At 47.6% G+C, this 18,892-nt stretch overlaps 1 protein-coding gene across 6 annotated transcripts in view; it reads right to left on the bottom strand.

Annotated features, from left to right (window-relative positions):
- Positions 1-524: 524 nt before the first annotated feature.
- Positions 525-18,892, bottom strand: part of KANK3 (KN motif and ankyrin repeat domains 3) — a 394,677-nt gene continuing 376,309 nt past the window's right edge. For 5 of the 6 annotated variants that reach the window (XM_069649701.1, XM_069649700.1, XM_069649702.1 and 2 more), the window contains 3 exons: positions 15,795-15,995; positions 13,205-13,303; positions 525-10,098 (listed from right to left, as the gene is read on the bottom strand). In XM_069649701.1, the coding sequence (XP_069505802.1) occupies positions 10,033-10,098; positions 13,205-13,303; positions 15,795-15,995 (366 nt within the window). In that variant the 3' untranslated portion in view covers positions 525-10,032. The remainder of the gene's footprint in view (positions 10,099-13,204; positions 13,304-15,794; positions 15,996-18,892) is intronic. The other variant, XR_011303986.1, reaches the window with a different exon arrangement.

Raw genomic sequence — 18,892 nt, 5'->3', positions numbered from 1 at the left:
GGGAAAGGGCAATTGAATGTAATTTTCATTTTTCACTCCGCCACCTGTTCAGTCCCTATGACGTCACTCCCCATTAAATATGTCAATGTGTCCCGCACTTTTTGGGGGGGGATTTGGCCCCGCCCCCTGAACACGGTCTCTGTTGAATGTCGGAACACCCTGCCATGCTTCTTGGCCAGATAAAGCACGGATTCCCGGGGTCTGTGTTCTCAGCTCTCCCGGCTGTGGTGGACTTCCTCCCCTCCACTGCCTTCGGGGGTTCTTCACCTGCCACCCTCTGATAAGTGCTGCAAATGTTGGGACCCTGTGCTGTTCTTTCCAGCAAAGACCTGCTCAGCATCCACCCTCCGGGGTACCACTCCCCCGAACTTTAAGGTCTCGCTCATGACGTAACAGTTCTCTCCGAGTGCCCCGCTAAGTGGGACTCGCTGCAAAGCACAGCACTGAGCTATCTTACCAGTAACAAGCATACAGCATAATGTCCTCTCTGTAGGCATGCCATAAACACGTGACGCGACAAAAGCGCTTGCATCTCAGTCTTTAATGCGTGGATTCGATTCATCAAGGAATGTTGCAAAAGTCACACAGTGCGAGAAATCCCTGCTGCTGGGTGCAGACATTGGAAATTACACAGGTTAACAAAAATATAACAATTACCAATACTACGACGTTTGTCTTTTTTTTTTATAAAATAATACTTGTATACAATACAATGGTCCACATACAGAATTCATTTATGAGACCCACCTGTCAGTCGAAATGTATAAAAGATTCGTTAGTTTAAAAAAAATCTCACTCCCTGCAAGGGGTGGGAGAGGCGCAGGAGCTACACGTGTCCAGGAGGCGGCAGTGCTGGTTAAAAAAAGGTGGTTTAGTAAAACTTGCAGACGGTTCTGGTGCAAACCATTTAGTGTCATGGGGGAGGGGGGATATGGGATTTGGGGGTTTTAAATGGACTTCGTTGGGACTGAATATACATATTGGGTGGTATAGCCTACTCAGCTGACAGTAAAGAGATATGGGGTGCCAGTGTGTGATGAACAAGGACATGGGAGTATAAAGGATTCTGGGTCGGATAGGCAAAGGTTTTCTCCTATTTCTCCTAAACAAATTAGACCATGCGTCTCAGATTTGCATCCTATCAAAGATGAACAGTGAAGTAAACGCGTTGATGACAGGAGCATCTCGGAACTGCCCATTTCGCCTTCGAAGGAGACTGCAGCAGATCTTTGTGAATCCCCTCGTGACCGCATCCTCGAGACGCCCCAGGCATCCCCAGATGGGCTCCAGTGCGAGACTTTGCGCGTGCAGCATGTGATGGCTGGCGCGAAGCTGGCATGATCTGGGTATCTCACAAAGCACACACCAAGTACACCATGGCCGGGGAGCAGTGGCGGATCCGGGGCAGAGGGGCAAGGGGAGCCGGCTCCCCCCTGCAGCCGAGTGCCCCACCCAGCCTCCCGCTGGAACCCTAATACCCGCTCCCCCTGACACCAAAAGCTGCCTCCGCTAGAGCCGGATAGTGTGGGAAGCGGGTGCGCACATTCTCCCATGTGCGTGCATAGGTCCGCATAACACCACGAGCAACTTCACTCCTGACTTCTGATGTTGAAATGGGGTGTCTCCAGATATCACAGGACTGTCATCATTCTGCTGGGCAGGGAGGGGGTGCCTTTTCCTCCCTATTCTTTTTTTTCTAAGTAGGCAAATACATACTGGTACACGTGTGATCCTCGTCTGCGGATGAGGCAAGCCATGCTGGTGCTTTTCTACACGCGAAGGCACCAGGCAGCGTTATTGGTTACATACCTGCATCATACTCCATGGCAGCATGCAGAGCCCACGTTGTGTCTCCAGCCATCGAAGAAGTGTTCCAGTGCAGAATAATCACAGGCAAAGAGAACGGATACATAATACAGTGTGCCATTTACATTCTATGCCTAAGCGATCTTCAGCGGCCAGTCCATTTGGGGCTTTGTCCCAGAGCAAGTCATCTGCTGCTCTGTGAGGCCCAGTGGGCAACTGTTCCGAAGGTTTGTAGACTCGGCGGTGCTGTGGCTGGACATAAAACGTGGTTTAAGGCCACGCCTTGGACCTTTCCCAGTGGGCCTGTGTGGATCCCAGCACATTAGAGAGGCAACATAAGTTACAGCCAGTTAATAAGGTTAAAGGGAATGTCCATGTGTCAAAGCTTGCCTGTTCAGGTACAAAACAAAAAGGCAAACTGCATGCCACACGACGCCAGGGTGCTACTGGCGGGGCGAGGATCACCCGTGCAGCGGAGGTACATCGCATAGAGAGCTCAGCATTAGCAGTGCATCATTGTTGCTGAGTGGTTGTGCACATGTCTCCCTAAGGAATGCTTGAGACACACCTCTACAGTGATCATGAGCTACAGTGCCACACTGCTTGAAGCGGAGGGCATAAGCTACAGTGCTACACTGCTTGAAGTCGAGGGCATGAGCTGCAGTGTCACACTGAGGACATGAGCTACAGTGCCACACTGCTTGAAGCCGAGGGCGTGAGCTACAGTGCCACACTGTGCTTGAATCCGAGGGCATGAGGACAGTGCCACCCTGAGGACATGAGCTACAGTGCCACACTGCTTGAAGCCGAGGGCGTGAGCTGCAGTGCCACACCGAGGACATGAGCTGCAGTGCCACGCTGCTTGAAGCCGAGGACATGAGCTACAGTACCACACTGCTTGAAGCCGAGGGCATGAGTTACAGTGCCACACTGCTTGAATCCGAGGGCATGAGCTACAGTGCCACCTTGAGGACATGAGCTACAGTGCCACACTGCTTGAAGCCTAGGGTGTGAGCTGCAGTGCCACACTGAGGACATGAGCTACAGTGCCACGCTGCTTGAAGCCGAGGGCGTGAGCTGCAGTGCCACACTGAGGACATGAGCTACAGTGCCACACTGCTGGAAGTTGAGGGCATGAGTTACAGTGCCACACTGCTTGAATCCGAGGGCATGAGCTACAGTACCACCCTGAAGACGTGAGCTACAGTGCCACACTGCTTGAAGCCGAGGGGCAAACGAAAGAAAGCAGACAAGGAGGACGCGAGGGATGAAGCACCGCTGCAGGCGACATGCCGAGCACACAAAAACAGGGCAGAGGTCCCCCAGAGCTCAATGCACAGTAATAAGATGCAGGACGGCCAGCGAGTGCCTGAGAGCGTTTACTGTGCATAGAGATTGTCACTGCAATAACTGTGGATTATTAGAGCTCCCTAGATACTAGAGTTTAACTGTGCGCCACAAATAAATAGTACACACATTTAAAAGCAATACAGGCATGTCCCTTAAAAATAGATTGATGTGGCCAAGTTCATTTGAATGGTGTCTGTGTAAATTCTATCGTGCAAGAACAATGATAGAGGCACTGGTGAGTAATTCGGTAAGGCAACTCTTCACTCTCTTCAAAGGGGATATCCAGGAATTAAAATGAAAACTCCCGGCAAGCCTAGGGAAAGGAGCATGGTTCATGGCGCCCATCCTTGGAATCACTGGTGTATCCACTCAGAAAACACCCAGCAAGCATAGGGAAAGGAGCATGGTTCATGGCGCCCATCCTTGGAATCACTGGTGTATCCACTCAGAAAACACCCAGCAAGCATAGGGAAAGGAACATGGTTCATGGCAGTCATCCTTGGAATCACTGGAGTATCCACTCAGAAAACACCCAGCAAGCATAGGGAAAGGAGCATGGTTCATGGCGCCCATCCTTGGAATCACTGGTGTATCCACTCAGAAAACACCCAGCAAGCATAGGGAAAGGAACATGGTTCATGGCGGTCATCCTTGCAATCATTAGGGTATCCGCTCAGAAAACACCCAGCAAGCATAGGGAAAGGAACATGGTTCATGGCAGTCATCCTTGCAATCATTAGGGTATCTGCTCAGAAAACACCCAGCAAGCATAGGGAAAGGAACATGGTTCATGGCAGTCATCCTTGCAATCATTAGGGTATCTGCTCAGAAAACACCCAGCAAGCATAGGGAAAGGAGCATGGTTCCTGGCGGTCATCCTTGCAATCATTGGGGTATCCACTCAGAAAACACCCAGCAAGCATAGGGAAAGGAACATGGTTCATGGCGGTCATTCCTGGAATCACTGGAGTAGCCACTCAGCTGCATGTCTACTCTGATCAGGATGAGGGTGGAGATGAAGTCCAGCCACTAGGCCATAAGTGCTAGACTGGTGACCAACGAGAAAGTGCTTGAGCACAGGTAACTGGAGGAAAAGAGTCGCAGAGAAGCAGTCTGCACAAGAGAGGCAAACGATAAGTAGGGTCAGCGTCACTGCGCCTTCTACTGGGGCTTAAGACTGGATGAGGAGCATTCACAGCGGTTCAGTCTCAAGGAGAATCTACGCTTTATTTTTCACACGCTAGAGGTAAGGAACATCTAGATTCTAGGCGCTAGACAAAAAAAGAGACTAGAGGCTAAGGGCTGGTCACATTGTGCCTTGTTTTCGATTTTTATTTGGAAATTACAGAAGCTTATTTGCTCAATTAGAATAGTGTTAAAGTGATAGTTCTAGTTGTGCTACTCCAAAAATCGACTCAGACTCGAGACAGAAATATGCAAATGAGGTTCTCTTAATAACAATTCAACTTCGCTCCCCCTTTCCTCAATCTTCCGACAGGAGTTGATAAGATCATGAAAACGTAATTTCCCAAGATAGGGCGAGCTTCCAAAAGGTTGGCCGACTGAGATTTTATAATTATATTTATATTATTATATAATTATAATTGTTGTTTTATAACGCACTTAATACCAACAAGTTTCTAAGCACGACCCGGGATTCGAACCTATGTTGATAAATGAAACAGACCAAGTTCAACCCTTACAATAAAAAGAGGATAGTGATTAAGGTCTAGGGAGTAGAGGTTGGCATCAGAGGTGGGTGTTAGGGGGTTGAGGTTGGTGTTAATGGTTGGTAATTAGGGGAAAGAGGTTAGGATGAGAGGTTGGGGCTAGAGATCTTGGTTAGAGGTTAGGGGCTGGAGGATGGGGTTCTAGTTAGGGGTTAGCTTAGCAGTCAGAAGGATCAGAGGAATGCCAGGGTAGGTAGTGTGTGAGAAGGAAAAGTAAAGTACTAAGCGGGAGCTCTCACATTAAAAAAATAAAAACAACATTAAAACCAAAACAAACAACTTTGGTGATGGTAGAGTTTTAGAAGTTGACTAGGGGGTTTCCATGTTGAAAATGGAAATGAGACTTTGATGCGGACTGATCCACAGCAGACTCACGATGGAAAGTCAACTTTGGATAGGGACCTAGTCTAGAGGCACTAACATCTTGTATATTCCTCCATTTATTGATTGGATCCACAGCAGACTCACGATGGAAAGTCAACTTTGGATAGGGACCTAGTCTAGAGGCACTAACATCTTGTATATTCCTCCATTTATTGATTGGATCCACAGCAGACTCACAATGGAACGCCAACCTTGGATAGGGACCTAGTCTAGAGGCACTAACATCTTGTATATTCCTCCATTTATTGATTGGATCCACAGCAGACTCCCAATGGAACGCCAACCTTGGAATAGGGAACATTTTTTGGGAGCCTCCTCCATTTATCGAATGAGAAGACGTCTGCCAAACAAATGGAGAGCGAGCTCTGGAAATCCCCCAGGATTATTTTCAGATATCAACCTTTAAATGTAATATCACCGCTTGTTAGCAGCTCAGAAAAGTGTGCGATTCACCTCCTGATGTCTCAGCTGCTTCTATTCTCTCAGGCCTTCATACATTCCCACTGGTCACTCCTCGCTTCACTCCCGAACCTTTTTGAACTCACTAGTTTCCTTCTATCTGTTTTGAGGCACCTATGTGCACTTTTTGAACATGCTGCCCCCTCACATTCCTTTCACCTTTGCTTCCAATCGTTGTCTATTTCTGATTTGTATGCCCTACACTGAGATCTGTTTCTGCAACCTTCAATTCACCTACTTTCCTTCTGTTCTTCATTATGCTTAGCCACCTCTCACTTCCTTTATCCTCCTGCCAGAGCTTCCCCCTTGCCCTCAACGCCAGTCATGCCTTGTCACAGTTGTCTGGCCATATCCCCTTCTTGCAAGGCCAACTTGATCTCTCTTTTAAAATGTTGTGTTGCTTCCTTGCCTGTTATGGCTCTGCTCTATAGGTTCTGGAGGACATAGGCTCTCCCTGCCGCCTGAGCTCCTTCAGTGTGAATGTCCTTCAATTGCATGTTCTCCTTAAACCAGCCAAGCAGTTGGCTCTGAATATATTTAGCACTGCCTTCTGGCCTCCAGACCTTCTTCCAGGCATTAACCTACTTGAGACAGCCAGAGGATGTGATCTTCTGTACCGCGCTACCCACAAAGCATCTTCCATCAACATAGCATTGATGGAGACAGTGTCTATGGAGGATGTGCAACAGAGGCTGACAAGATTGTGCATCATCAAGAAATGGCCAGAGTCTGACTTCTGCCCAGGTTGAATAATACCACGTAGCTGCTTCCGCCAGAAACCCATGCCAAGGTGCGCAACCTTCTTTGGCTGTGTCACTGGGTGTTATTCCTACTATAGGTCTAGGCCTTTTCTTGGCTTCACACAGGGGAGTTGCTAGGTCTGGAAAAGATCCGGGGCTAAGCTGATGTCGGAACTGTTGGGACTGGGGGCTAGCTAGTCTTTTGGCTGCAGCTCCTGAGATTCTATCCGGGGCTACAACCAAAAGATCAGGGGCTATAGCCCCCTTAGACCCCCCCTAGCAACGCCCCTGGCTTCACAAATCCGAAAAGACCTAGAAGAAAGCTTGGAAACCTGTAGCTTTTGTTTGTGTTTGATTCTTCAATGAATCATCTCGCTCAGCATGTTTCTCGACAGGTCCAGGGCCTCCCAGGCCACACCCTTCTCTGTGACGTCGTGCTGTTGCTGGGCTGTTCTCAGTGCCACGGGGTACATCGATGCTTTGATTTCCATGGGACTGGTAACAGCCTGCTTTAGCGGCAGAGATGCAGAATATGTGGGCGACTGGGCATGCCGATGCAGTAGACTAATATTTGATTAACACAAGGGTATGGGATGAGTACCGAGGGGCTACAGTACAGAATTTACAAATGTTATGTTAAGTGCCATTCGTATAGCACAGCACTGCCACGTAACCAGCCTAGCGCAGGTTCACATCACTGACGTTCAGTTACAGAAATGGAATGCTAGAAAAAAGAGCAATTGCGTGGCTATTGCACACCTACAGGAGCCTTAAAATGACGGTGTTATGCATTTCGTCCTGATGATATTGCTAAATACATCCAAGCGGACTTGAAGAGGCAAACGATTTAAAGTCACAGAAAGGCTACATTTCCATGGGGGCACATTTTCAAAAGTTACATTTGGAATGGGGTTGGTGTCCTGGATTACCTGTGCCAAAAATCACCAACTAAATGTCGCGCCTAGGGATGTCACTGCTAAGCAGGACCTGGGTGAGCGCGCTGCAGCGCGGCAGTTCTAATGCCGCAATGCTCCGAAATACATACTTCCTTTATGCCACAGTGGTGATGTAGAAGCAGCTTTGCATGCAAGCAGCCGAGACTCCCAATCCTTGCGCATTCTGCGCTCCTTGGATCGGCCTGCGGCATGCGGAGTGTCTTTCAACCACCCCAGTTGCACAGACTTTATGATCCAGCCTACATGTTTCGATGTCTGGAAAATCGTCCGCCCACTGCACCAGGAGTGGGCCGTCTCGTTTTCCAATGAACACTGATTACTGTTCCTCAGGACACATTTCTACTCATTGTTTTAGCTAATGAACACACCTACGGTAAATAAAAAATAAAACATGTTTTTAGTGTCTGCATACTTGTTAACTGGCATACATTTAAGGTAGTGTCTTGTCGTAACGGCCTTCCACTCTAATGTGCAACTTTGTGGAGGGAATAGACATTGTGTAACTTAGGTGCACAGAGTCGGTGCTTAAATGTGATCTATGTGCAGTGCGAGCGCGAGAACAATGTTTGGGAGCTCCCCTAGACTCAACACAGTCATTCCATCACCGTAGGTCACAGGAGGAAATTGTAGTGATGATACCTAGAAGCTCAGCTTGTAATCCGTACACACACCTTCTTTGATGCTTTATGATTGTCAGTGCTTCATAGGCAGTAGCAAGATTGGGATTTCAAGTCTTTCTTCCATATTGTTCAAATAGCCTTTCAATCTCCATCAACCTGTGATTCTTCCCATCACAAGTACAGATGATTTTGTTTTTCATCATATTGTTTGCAATGAGGCTCTGCTTCTTCGGTAATTCATACCTTATCAGCACTAAACACGTTTGACAAAATCCTTTTAGTGTGCAGCTTAATGTGATGCAGCTCCTGCAAAGTTTAACAGGGACCCATTTGGGGAAATCACACCATTTGATTGTAGTCTCGCAGGAATGGAACCACTAAAGCTCTGGACCCTGTCCTCCACCCTCACTCTTGACTTCTTCAGGGTGATGCAGACCAGGGAGGAAAATGGCCACCAGGCCAATGTCTGCTTGAAGCCCATCGGAAGCCCATCCAATCCAGCAATTATGGGTGGACATCACACTCGAGAGAAGCCATTTGGCCACCTCTTTGCCTCTTGGAGGGCTACTCCAAAGCGCACCCATCTCTTTAAGCAGCCAGTGACCATCGCAAACATTTCACGTTCCCAAGTTCTCCTAGGCCACTGGGGAGCTGTAATATTCGTGCAAAGCAAAGACCCTCCCCTTCGTTGGATTAAAAATAACATTCTCCATTCTTCAAAATGATCTCTAAACCCATGAGGGTGCGTATCTTCATGACCGCAGTCTTGACCGGGCTTTTGGATAGGAATATTGCAAAGCAGTTGTTAACACCTCTGTCTGCCCTTCAGGAATAAATGGTGGACTTTCTTGATTGTCGTGGATACAAGGATTGTCTTCACAAACTGCAATGAGGTACAATAAGGCCACAACCAGAAAAGGCCACTTCATGTCTGCTTCACTATGAGCGGCTGCGCGTCAAGATGCTAACGAAGGGCTCCAGTGCTACTTTCCTTCAACACCAGCCAGTTCCTTCAAGTGTTGGGGACCACAGCATGCTTTTGTGCTTAGAGGCGAAACAAAGAGTGAAAATAGTTCACGGGGGGGGGGGGAAGGAGGGGGTGTGGACAGTTTCAGATATTTACACTAACAAGCAAAAGAGCACAGTGACAAGGAAACCCAGCCTCAAAGCACACAGAGCCAACAGGTACTTGCCCACACCACCAAGGAATAGATTACTCCAACGAGCAGTATCTAGTGACACTGTGCCAGGGGGCCCTATTGGGAGATTCCAGTGTCTCTACTGCGAGTGGTCTCTGGGAGAGGCAATCCCATATCAGGCAGCTAACTCAACACTAGCACCGCCAGCAGGACATTTACCAACTCTCCCATTTCCTCTGAAGGCCAGTCCACCTTTGCAGTGATTTTCCAATTTGCTTGGAGGCTGCTCATCCCCTCATCACCCTTTTAAAAAAAAGTTTCAATAAGCGAAGAAGTCAAATGGAATTCCATGGGTCTTTGGTTACTTCGTTCAGATGACTGTATAGAGGCTTGTGCTATTGTGCTATTGTGGTTGTCGAGCAGATGTTTTTTCTGCCTCTCCATAGGCTAGAGTACTTTCAGTGACTCCACCATTTTGCACTTTCTCCCAGATCCTTCCAAATTCAGCACCTGGAATGTTACCCAAGAGCTACTTGATTGTTCCTTCGACAAACTGCCAAAGAGCCTAGAAGCTCCAGCACGCACTGGAGTCCTGCCTGCACTCGAGCCAGCTCATGACTTGAAGAGGCGCGTTCCCATGAAGAGAGCAGTGAGTGATGCAGCCCCGCGGCGTTGCGGAGGTGGCCCGGGCGAATAGTCTTGTATACTGTGGTTCTTATTGGCCGCCTGTGTTTTTTGCATGCTTGAGCTTGTCTCCTCTGTGCTTCAGGGCCGTTGGCATCAGGATTCCAACCAATGTGGCTTTGGGTGAAGTTGCGCAATGTGAACGGCGTTCCACGAAAGATTCCTCAAGCTAATGATTCCGGCTTGGCAGCATTGCTGGGGTTCTTCATGCCCACGTCTGACGCTCCTTGCTGAGAAAAGAAAATACACAATTTAGTCCATGTTTCTCTACATTTTACAAATACATCTTGGTGAGAGGTGAGGAATGTGAGGAAGCTTGAGATGAGAAGGAGTGGAATCATCGACTATGCTTCATGCGCTACCCGCCCAACTCTTTGCGCTGCGTTTCACCGCATTTGGTGAACTGGCCATTTTGCTGCATTTATTTGGGAATTTTATAGGGATGTGGCTTAGGGATAAAAATTACATGATTTATAATGGTGTGCAGGGTGGGGGGGTTGCAGGGGGTATCAGAGGGACATTTGTGGGCTTGGCCCCCATAAACAAAATCAGGGAAATATGCGGCTAAACTATCCCTGCAACCAGATGGACCCTCAGAGCATGGATCTCTCTGCCACAAAACAGTCCACTCCAATTAAAGATAGGGTCCATCACCAGTTTTGACTTGAAATTGTTATTTTGTGTTCTTCAACATTGTTTCCATAGAGTCTGAGATTTCCCCACCAATTATTTCTGCAGATGGAGACACATTTGTCCACAAATGTAGACGGCTTCCAGTTGAACGTTGATCTAGGCTGCCCCAGAGAGGGAACTCACGGCACAAAAGATCACACAGGCAAGCCTCGCCCAGCCTCCTTCCTACTCTCGTACAAACCCTCACAGGCTTATCTCTCCTTCACTACAGAGGATGCCCCTTAGGAGCCGTGCCTCATGCCCATTAGAGCCAGATGGCAAGCCTTTCACCATCCATTCCAAGAGCGATAAGAAATGAGGGCGAGGGATCCGCCTCTCTAAGGCGAGTGTGGAATGACTTCATTGGGGCTTCCAGCTCTTGGGAGAGGGCTGCAAAAGGCCCACACCAGAGGTATGCGCCCACCTCACTGCATCTAGCTCACTTAAATCATCACTATGCAGTTTGACATGACCCTCAAAAACAACTCTCTTATGTCGCAACTGCGAGAGTTAAAGGTGCAAAAGCACACACGCAACCACACACAATCAAGATTTGGCACAAAGCTCAGAAAATGAGTAGGATTTGTCTCAGTAATCAATCCATACTTATCCGACCGGAGAAAGCAGACGTTTTTGGTCTGCCTAGGAAGAGATTTCGCTTTCTATCGGATCAGTTGTACACCAATCTTAAGGGGACACTGATGTCAATTAGCTTCTGTGCAATGCAAAATGAGCTGCTAATAGGTCAATAAAATCTTACGTTTGGCTTTGCCCATCCTCCTCTACTGGCTTCTCTATCATGGTATGATCTGTAGGGTTCTTAAAAAAGTTACTAAATACTTAAAAAATAATATGTGGTATCCTATGGGAGAGTATAGGCTCCTGCACGATTGGGACATAGTTTTGAGAACACGTCCAACTTAACGCACACAAATGCACAGGCAACTGGAAATGGCCTGAAGAGGACACCAACGAGTACACAGCATCTACCATTGTCAAGTACAACACTACAAAACAGCAGTCCTCGCAGCAAAGAAACTTCACTTCACAAAATTCTGTGAACATGCAACTCTCCCACAAAAAGACATGTTTAAGTTTATCAAGGAACTGACAAAGCCAACATCCTGAAACAGCACCCTGTACCATCTCAAGATCTATGCGACTTCTCCAACCACTTCACCAACAAAGTCACAATGATCCACAAGACCCTAAATGAGATGCAAGCAAGTTGGAAACACAAACCAACAGCAGAGACCATTGCGCCCACTGCAAAACCATCCAAACGTAGCAGCTTCAGAATTCTCGACAAACTGGGACTGCCTATGCTAGTGACCAGGAGAAGTGGCTCCCCAACAGACACATGGCAACCACATATGTTCAACTCCAATTTCTCAGGATAAGCACTCACTGTGGCAACATCAGCACACCAATGAACTTGTCAAACATTTCACCCTAACTGACAGAGCTTCTCGCCATAGGCACGCACTCCATGCAAACACAATCACTAGTACTACCTAAAAGCCCAAGTCCTGCACACCTGAACCGTTCTGGGCCACCACACAACCCCTAACCTGATGCCAAAGACATGTTCCCACATCATCATAATACAAATACTTAATGCCAGACACACTGGACTGCGGCCTAAAATACACTACTTCCTTGCAAACCTGGACAGGATCCCTCTGGGCAGCACAGCTAAATCACTTGCATGCCTACCCTGCATATAGAGCAGATGTTCTCGATCCGCACGCGTCAACAATGTCGCATTGCAACACCGCTCTACTTTCCCTGACCCTAGTAACACAAACCAACTCAACTGAGGGCAGCAGACATGCATGCCAATCCAAGAACTCAAGCTGCAAGATCAGAAGCCCCATCACCTGTTATCTGGTCTGGGTGGTTTGAAACCAAATGTGCCATAGAAGGAAGGGGGACTATGATATGATAGGTTATTTATAGCGTGCTTAATACCCAGAGGATTCTAAGCACGGACCCGGGGATCAAACCTGTGTTGCTCTGTGTCGTCTTGCTTCCAAGGCGAGCACGTTGCCGCTGAGCTATCCTCCCAGAGAGACTCCGGATTTGTTTTCCTTGATCTTTGCGACCACTCCCACATGGTGCTCTAAGCCATAGCGCCAGGGTGGGCCGGGATGGCTGAGCAGCCTGGGTAAGACCCCTTACCTCCTCTCACCCAGGGCCTTACAGGATGTAGGGAGGAGTAGTGGGTTGCATTAGTCTATGTAGTGTCTGGTCATCAGTGGAACCATTCTGCATGTCTTTCATAGTGTCAGGGACTCAGCAACATAGGTCTGTGTTTAATAGGTTGAGGCTTTCAGTGCCAAATAAAATTAAAATAATGATCATGTCTGGATGTACAGGGTAAGTGGGAGCCATGGGTAAGGCTGTCCAGGAATGTCCAAACCTAAACAGCTTAGACACTTCTTCTGTTCATGAATGGCCCCATTGGGAAGTTGGGCACCTCTCTCCATCACACGACCCCATTGATGCACATCAATGCTACAAATACAGAGATCCTACAGAGCGGCAGCCTGGGTTTATCTCGGTTTACAGCAAAGCCTTTGAACCTTTGCTAGCCAATGTTTCGTGGGTTGCCACTACAGGGGCTGCTTTAAAATACATTCTGTGGCACAGAGTCATGCTTACCGGCGAGTTTCCCTTTGAGAAGTTGGTGTGTGCGTAGAGTAACACTGCAATGTCATGCTGCCCAGCCTCCAGAGCGATGGACAAGGCACTGCTGCCATCCTAGGGAGGAAGGGGAGTTGCAGGTCATGCTTAATCTGCTGATTCATGGCACAGCGTCACATTCACAGACATAAGATTCTTCATAGCGTTCAACTAAGCCGATTCAATCCCAGGCCAAGACATGAAGTCTTCCACTCACGGGCAGCAACGCCATCCACACACAGGCCCGGACTGGCCTATAGGGCAATAGGGCAACGCCCGAACCAAAAACACAAAATGCTAGTCTGGCCCAGTTTTGTTGGTCAAAGTAGGGCACTTTTTCTGGCCAATGTGGGTCACTTTGATGAGTTCCTTCACGATGTGGCTAGTAGTTCTGACCATTGTTACTGAATAAATATTCATTACATTTCAAAATTTGTATTACATTTTATCCACATAACCCCCCCCCCCGTCCCCCCCATGGATACTATTAAAACAGTCTGTTAGAAATGGAATGAATTGCCATTTGCAACAGTGGGCCACTTTTTCATTTTGCCCAGCACAATTTTATGCCCCAGTCCGACCCTGTTCACACACTGACACTTAGGTGTGGCCAGAAGCACAGCACAGAAAGCATGCAGAGGCGCTTCCAAGGGCCCAATTCAGGGAATTTCTTGCACGGTTTAAAGTGACTTTGCACTGCTGAAAAATGATTTTGCGCTGCCGACACAAAGTGTATTTGTGTAGTGCAAAGTCAGTGCAAAGTCATTTTGAACTGGAAAAATGACTATGCACTGACTTTGCAATGCAAAAATACACTTTTCACATTTCCATGTGTCAGGGTTTGTGTCGGCAGTGCAAAGTCACTTTGAACCGTGCAAAAATTCCATGAATCGGGCCCCAATAAACCATGGCTAACTTAATAAAAGGTAATCCCACTATAACTCATGGGGTATTACCTTTAGGAATACTGCATGCAGTAATCACCGTTGCCGCATGCAATATTGGGAGGGTTTGCAGTCATTATAAGTATACCTCCACTAAGGTGGCAAAAGAATGCTGAACACAATGGGCCTCATTATAAGGCTGGCGCTCCCTAAATGAAGGGAGCCGGTACGGGACGGGCCCCCTTCATTCTGGGAGCGCCGATTACGAGCTTCCCATCGCGGGACCCGGATTGCACGCCTGCTAAAACCAGGCGTGCTTTCCGGGACCCGCGAGGGGAAGAGGGAGGCAATAACGGGCCAGATGTAATCTGCCCGCTATTACCTCCCTCCCCATTCCCATTGAGCCCTATGGGGGCTCAAATCTGAATGGGGATGGGTTCCTGCAAGGAGGAATTACCGGGTCCTCCTATGTCGGAGTAACCCGGTAAGTCCCCATTGCAGGAACCCGGTAATGGAGCCCGGAACGGAGGCAGCCATGGAGCTAAAAGCCCCATGGCTACCTCCATTCTGGTAATGAGGCCCATAGTATTTCAGAATTACTGAAAACATTCCCTAGCATGTCTTGTTCCTGCAATACTCCATGCCCAAATTTAAAACATGGATTTCCATCCCCGTGAGAGGTATGTATATCGAGCGTGCGGTCCTCAGGCCTCTGAACTGGGGCTCAGCACACTGAGCTATCTTTCCCCTTAAGAGATTGGGCTATGACTGCTTCTGGTAGACATACATAGAGGTAGACATACATAGAGGCATGCATGGAAAATACCTCTACTTTACGGACACATATCTCAAATATGTCATGGTTTTAGGAAGTACAACCTTGCCTTCCTTCTAACTACCCGATTACTTGTTGAGTGAGTGGCCTTTCAGTGATGGAAATAATATTTACTTATTGTGCATTTGTAAGGCGCTGATACATCAAGTAAATTGTGTTTCAGGGCAACGGGGAGCGAACATGGGAGCGAGAGGCAAATATAATAACAATGCAGAGAAAGAAAGAGGCGGTCCTACTAGGCCTTGTGAGCATTCAGATCGTGAAAGTGCAGAGAGAGAGAGGGGACGAGGGGGTCCGGCGGGGGTGAGGGGGTTGGTGCTAGGAGTTCCAATGAGGGAAGTGCTAGGGAGTAAGTTGCAAGCAGCTGTTAAGTGCCTGGCAGAGATCACTTGATAAGAGTGGTCAACTGCCAATACATAAGTGCAGGCCTATGGGCACAAGCCAGTGGGTGCCCAAAGGCAAGTGTTGGGAGTGGGCAGAGGCTGAAGGCGATTGGGCGGGAAGGCCAGGACCCAGAAGGACACATAAGGATCCTGGTCACCAATCTCAGCGACGGTGGGGTTAGCAAGGGAGGGAGAGGGGAAGGAAGAGGTGAAAGGGAAAGTCTTGAGGAGCTTCCGGAATACACTGATGCATGAAGATTACCAACATCCCAACAAATCCCTGGCAGGCCCAAGAGGTCCCCAGTGATGAAGATAACACTGTCCCTTTTGCTGCTTGCTAAACGCCCTTAGTAGCTGAAGTCCCTCCACCAATGTCTGTTGTTACACGCTGCAGAGATCTGTGATCTCATGCAAGACTATCTACATACACTTAGAATTTGACTATAAAAAAGTAGCAGGAGGCTTACATTATCCGTGATGGAAACATCACACCCTGGTTGCGCCAAGAGCACCTTCACCGTTTCAACTCGTCCGTGCTCGCTGGCGCACATCAATGCCGTAGAGCCTTCGTCATCTTGGATATTAACGTTGGCACCGCAGGCGAGTAAACCTTTCACCATCTCTTGACGCCCATGGCTGACGGCAAGCATCAATGCGGTCTGGCCAGCCTGAAACCAACAGAGGAAATCCTTAATCACCTTCTAACATGGACTTTCATACAGGGCAAGACATGATGCTCTGTCAGGGGTAAAGTTGGGTATCAGGCTTGGGATGGCCCCCGTAAATTGCTCATCTAACTTTAAGTTGCAGCTTGTCACACCTGAACTCCACAAAATGTCCCTTATGGGATAGCAAACATTCAGATAACTTCATTTACAAACAACATAAAAGTATATAAATCAACGCAGAGGTAGTTGTGTGACAAAAAAGCAGTGGAACTGTGATCCCTTTGGGGTAGAGATGTGATTGCCCATAGGGAAACACAGGTGCTTAGTGGTTAAGGGGACAGGGTGGGCAGCAGCAGGGATCCCCTGGATTGTTCCCATTGTGTTCTATCTGCTCAAAATCGATTTCAGTTCAGTTTTAACAGTAATGAGTCCTTTAGGAGATTTTCCTCTTGCAAATTATAGCTCTTCCAGAAAAGGTGTGGGCGAGGGTGGCCGTTCACATTTTTCTAAAAGAAAACTTGTGGTATGGTGACAACTGTGTTATCCCAAAAACTAAATTTGAGAGGAGCGGAAAAAGACCTCATGTTTTAGACTAATACATGTGCGGTTAATCTGGGATGTAGAGGTGCGCTTTAGGTATAAACTATTCAAGAGCGTTAGTCAAAGAGTGGATAGCTGCAGTATCTGGTCAGGTCAGGCTAACCCTGACTCGATAAATGATCAACGAATGAAATGCGTTAGACCAGAAAAATTGCGCTTATCCACTAAATTGCATTAATAAGGATTTGTATTCAGTTAGGTTCAAGAGAACTAATAACCTAAATGCATAAGTGATCCAACATTCCAAATTTCTTCAAATGCCCCCGCCAACACGTGTTTCTACCGGACTGGTCTTTGTCAAGGCAAACTATGGGCTTATATTTCCTACAATTTACATCATTGACATCTTAATACTTTACCCACAAAAAAACAACGTCATATATGACAAGAATTAGTCTTCGGTAAAGTATAGAGAATCTCATATAACAGTTCCTTATTGTCTCCAGATTCAATATCCCTAAATTTGCCCCAGAGTCATCGGTGCAATGTAGCAGTAAAATTGCATCACGTTTTGCTAGATTTGCGCAATGTTCTTTAATTATTAGTTAAAGCATTAAGATATCAATGATGTAAATTGTAGGAAATATAAGCCCATAGTTTGCCTTGACAAAGACCAGTCAGGTCGAAACATGTGTTGGCGGGGCATTTGAGGAAACGTGGAATGTTAGATTACTTATGCAATTTAGATTATTAGTTTTCTTGGACCTTATTGAATAAAAATCCTTCTTAATGCAATTGATTAAGTGCAATTCTTCTGGTCTAAGACATTTCATATATTTTAGACTAACACAATAATTCAGGCAGGCTCTGGGAGATGATCTTGGAAAGGCTGATAATGACTCCAAGATGGAAGAGGAGTAGTTGTGTTTATGTGAAGAATAAATGCATACACTTTGTGGACATGGTCAAACAAATTAATATTAAAAAATTACTTGGATTCAAGAAATAATCTGTTTGTTTGGCCAGCAAATGCTGTCAACTCTTTTATGAGCCAAATGTATTCATAATTTGGTATGTGCTTCTCTGCTTGTTCAGCAAATGTCTCAAAATGTGCCTCTTCTGCAGAGATCACATATGATGCTACTGCCTTCGACCTCAGCAGAGTCCAAGCGAAGGGATTCGCTTCCAAGAGGTTATCAAGTATGTGCCTACTGCACAGTGCACAGCGCACAGCCGTGGACTAGTGCTAGAAACAGCAGAGCTATGACCAGAGGCGTAGCCAGGATTGTCTAGCAAATGGGGCCTGATGCTAATGTAGTTGGGCCCACTACACTGACAAAAATATCTGTAAATGCCCACACAGCGCTTCTGAGTGGGAATTTACAGATTTTGGGTGGGCCTTGCCCCTCAGGCCCTACCCTGCCTACGCCTCTGCCAGAGGCGTAGCCAGGATCGTCTAGCAAATGGGGCCTGATGCTAATGTAGTTGGGCCCACTACACTGACAAAAATATCTGCAAATACCCACACAGCGCTTCTGAGTGGGAATTTACAGATTTTGGGTGGGCCTTGCCCCTCAGGCCCTACCCTGCCTACGCCTCTGCCAGAGGCGTAGCCAGGATCGTCTAGCAAATGGGGCCTGATGCTAATGTAGTTGGGCCCACTACACTGACAAAAATATCTGCAAATACCCACACAGCGCTTCTGAGTGGGAATTTACAGATTTTGGGTGGGCCTTGCCCCTCAGGCCCTACCCTGCCTACGCCTCTGCCAGAGGCGTAGCCAGGATCGTCTAGCAAATGGGGCCTGATGCTAATGTAGTTGGGCCCACTACACTGACAAAAATATCTGCAAATACCCACACAGCGCTTCTGAGTGGGAATTTACAGATTTTGGGTGGGCCTTGCCCCTCAGGCCCTACCCTGCCTACGCCTCTGCCAGAGGCGTAGCCAGGATCGTCTAGCAAATGGGGCCTGATGCTAATGTAGTTGGGCCCACTACACTGACAAAAATATCTGCAAATACCCACACAGCGCTTCTGAGTGGGAATTTACAGATTTTGGGTGGGCCTTGCCCCTCAGGCCCTACCCTGCCTACGCCTCTGCCAGAGGCGTAGCCAGGATCGTCTAGCAAATGGGGCCTGATGCTAATGTAGTTGGGCCCACTACACTGACAAAAATATCTGTAAATACCCACAGAGCGCTGCTGAGTGGGCATTTACAGATTTTGGGTGGGCCTTGCCCCTCAGGCCCTACCCTGCCTACGCCTCTGCCTATGACAGTAACACACAGAAGTCGTGGAACCCATTTGCCATGAGATCCTGCTCGCTTCAATGCATTGTGTACATTAACTGCAGTAA

The sequence above is a fragment of the Ambystoma mexicanum genome, chromosome 1p, assembly GCF_040938575.1.
Source record: "Ambystoma mexicanum isolate Mex_15411 chromosome 1p, UKY_AmexF1_1, whole genome shotgun sequence".
Taxonomy (NCBI): domain Eukaryota; kingdom Metazoa; phylum Chordata; class Amphibia; order Caudata; family Ambystomatidae; genus Ambystoma; species Ambystoma mexicanum.
Note: the sequence above shows the minus strand (reverse complement) of the source record. Positions and strands in the feature narration are given on the sequence as shown.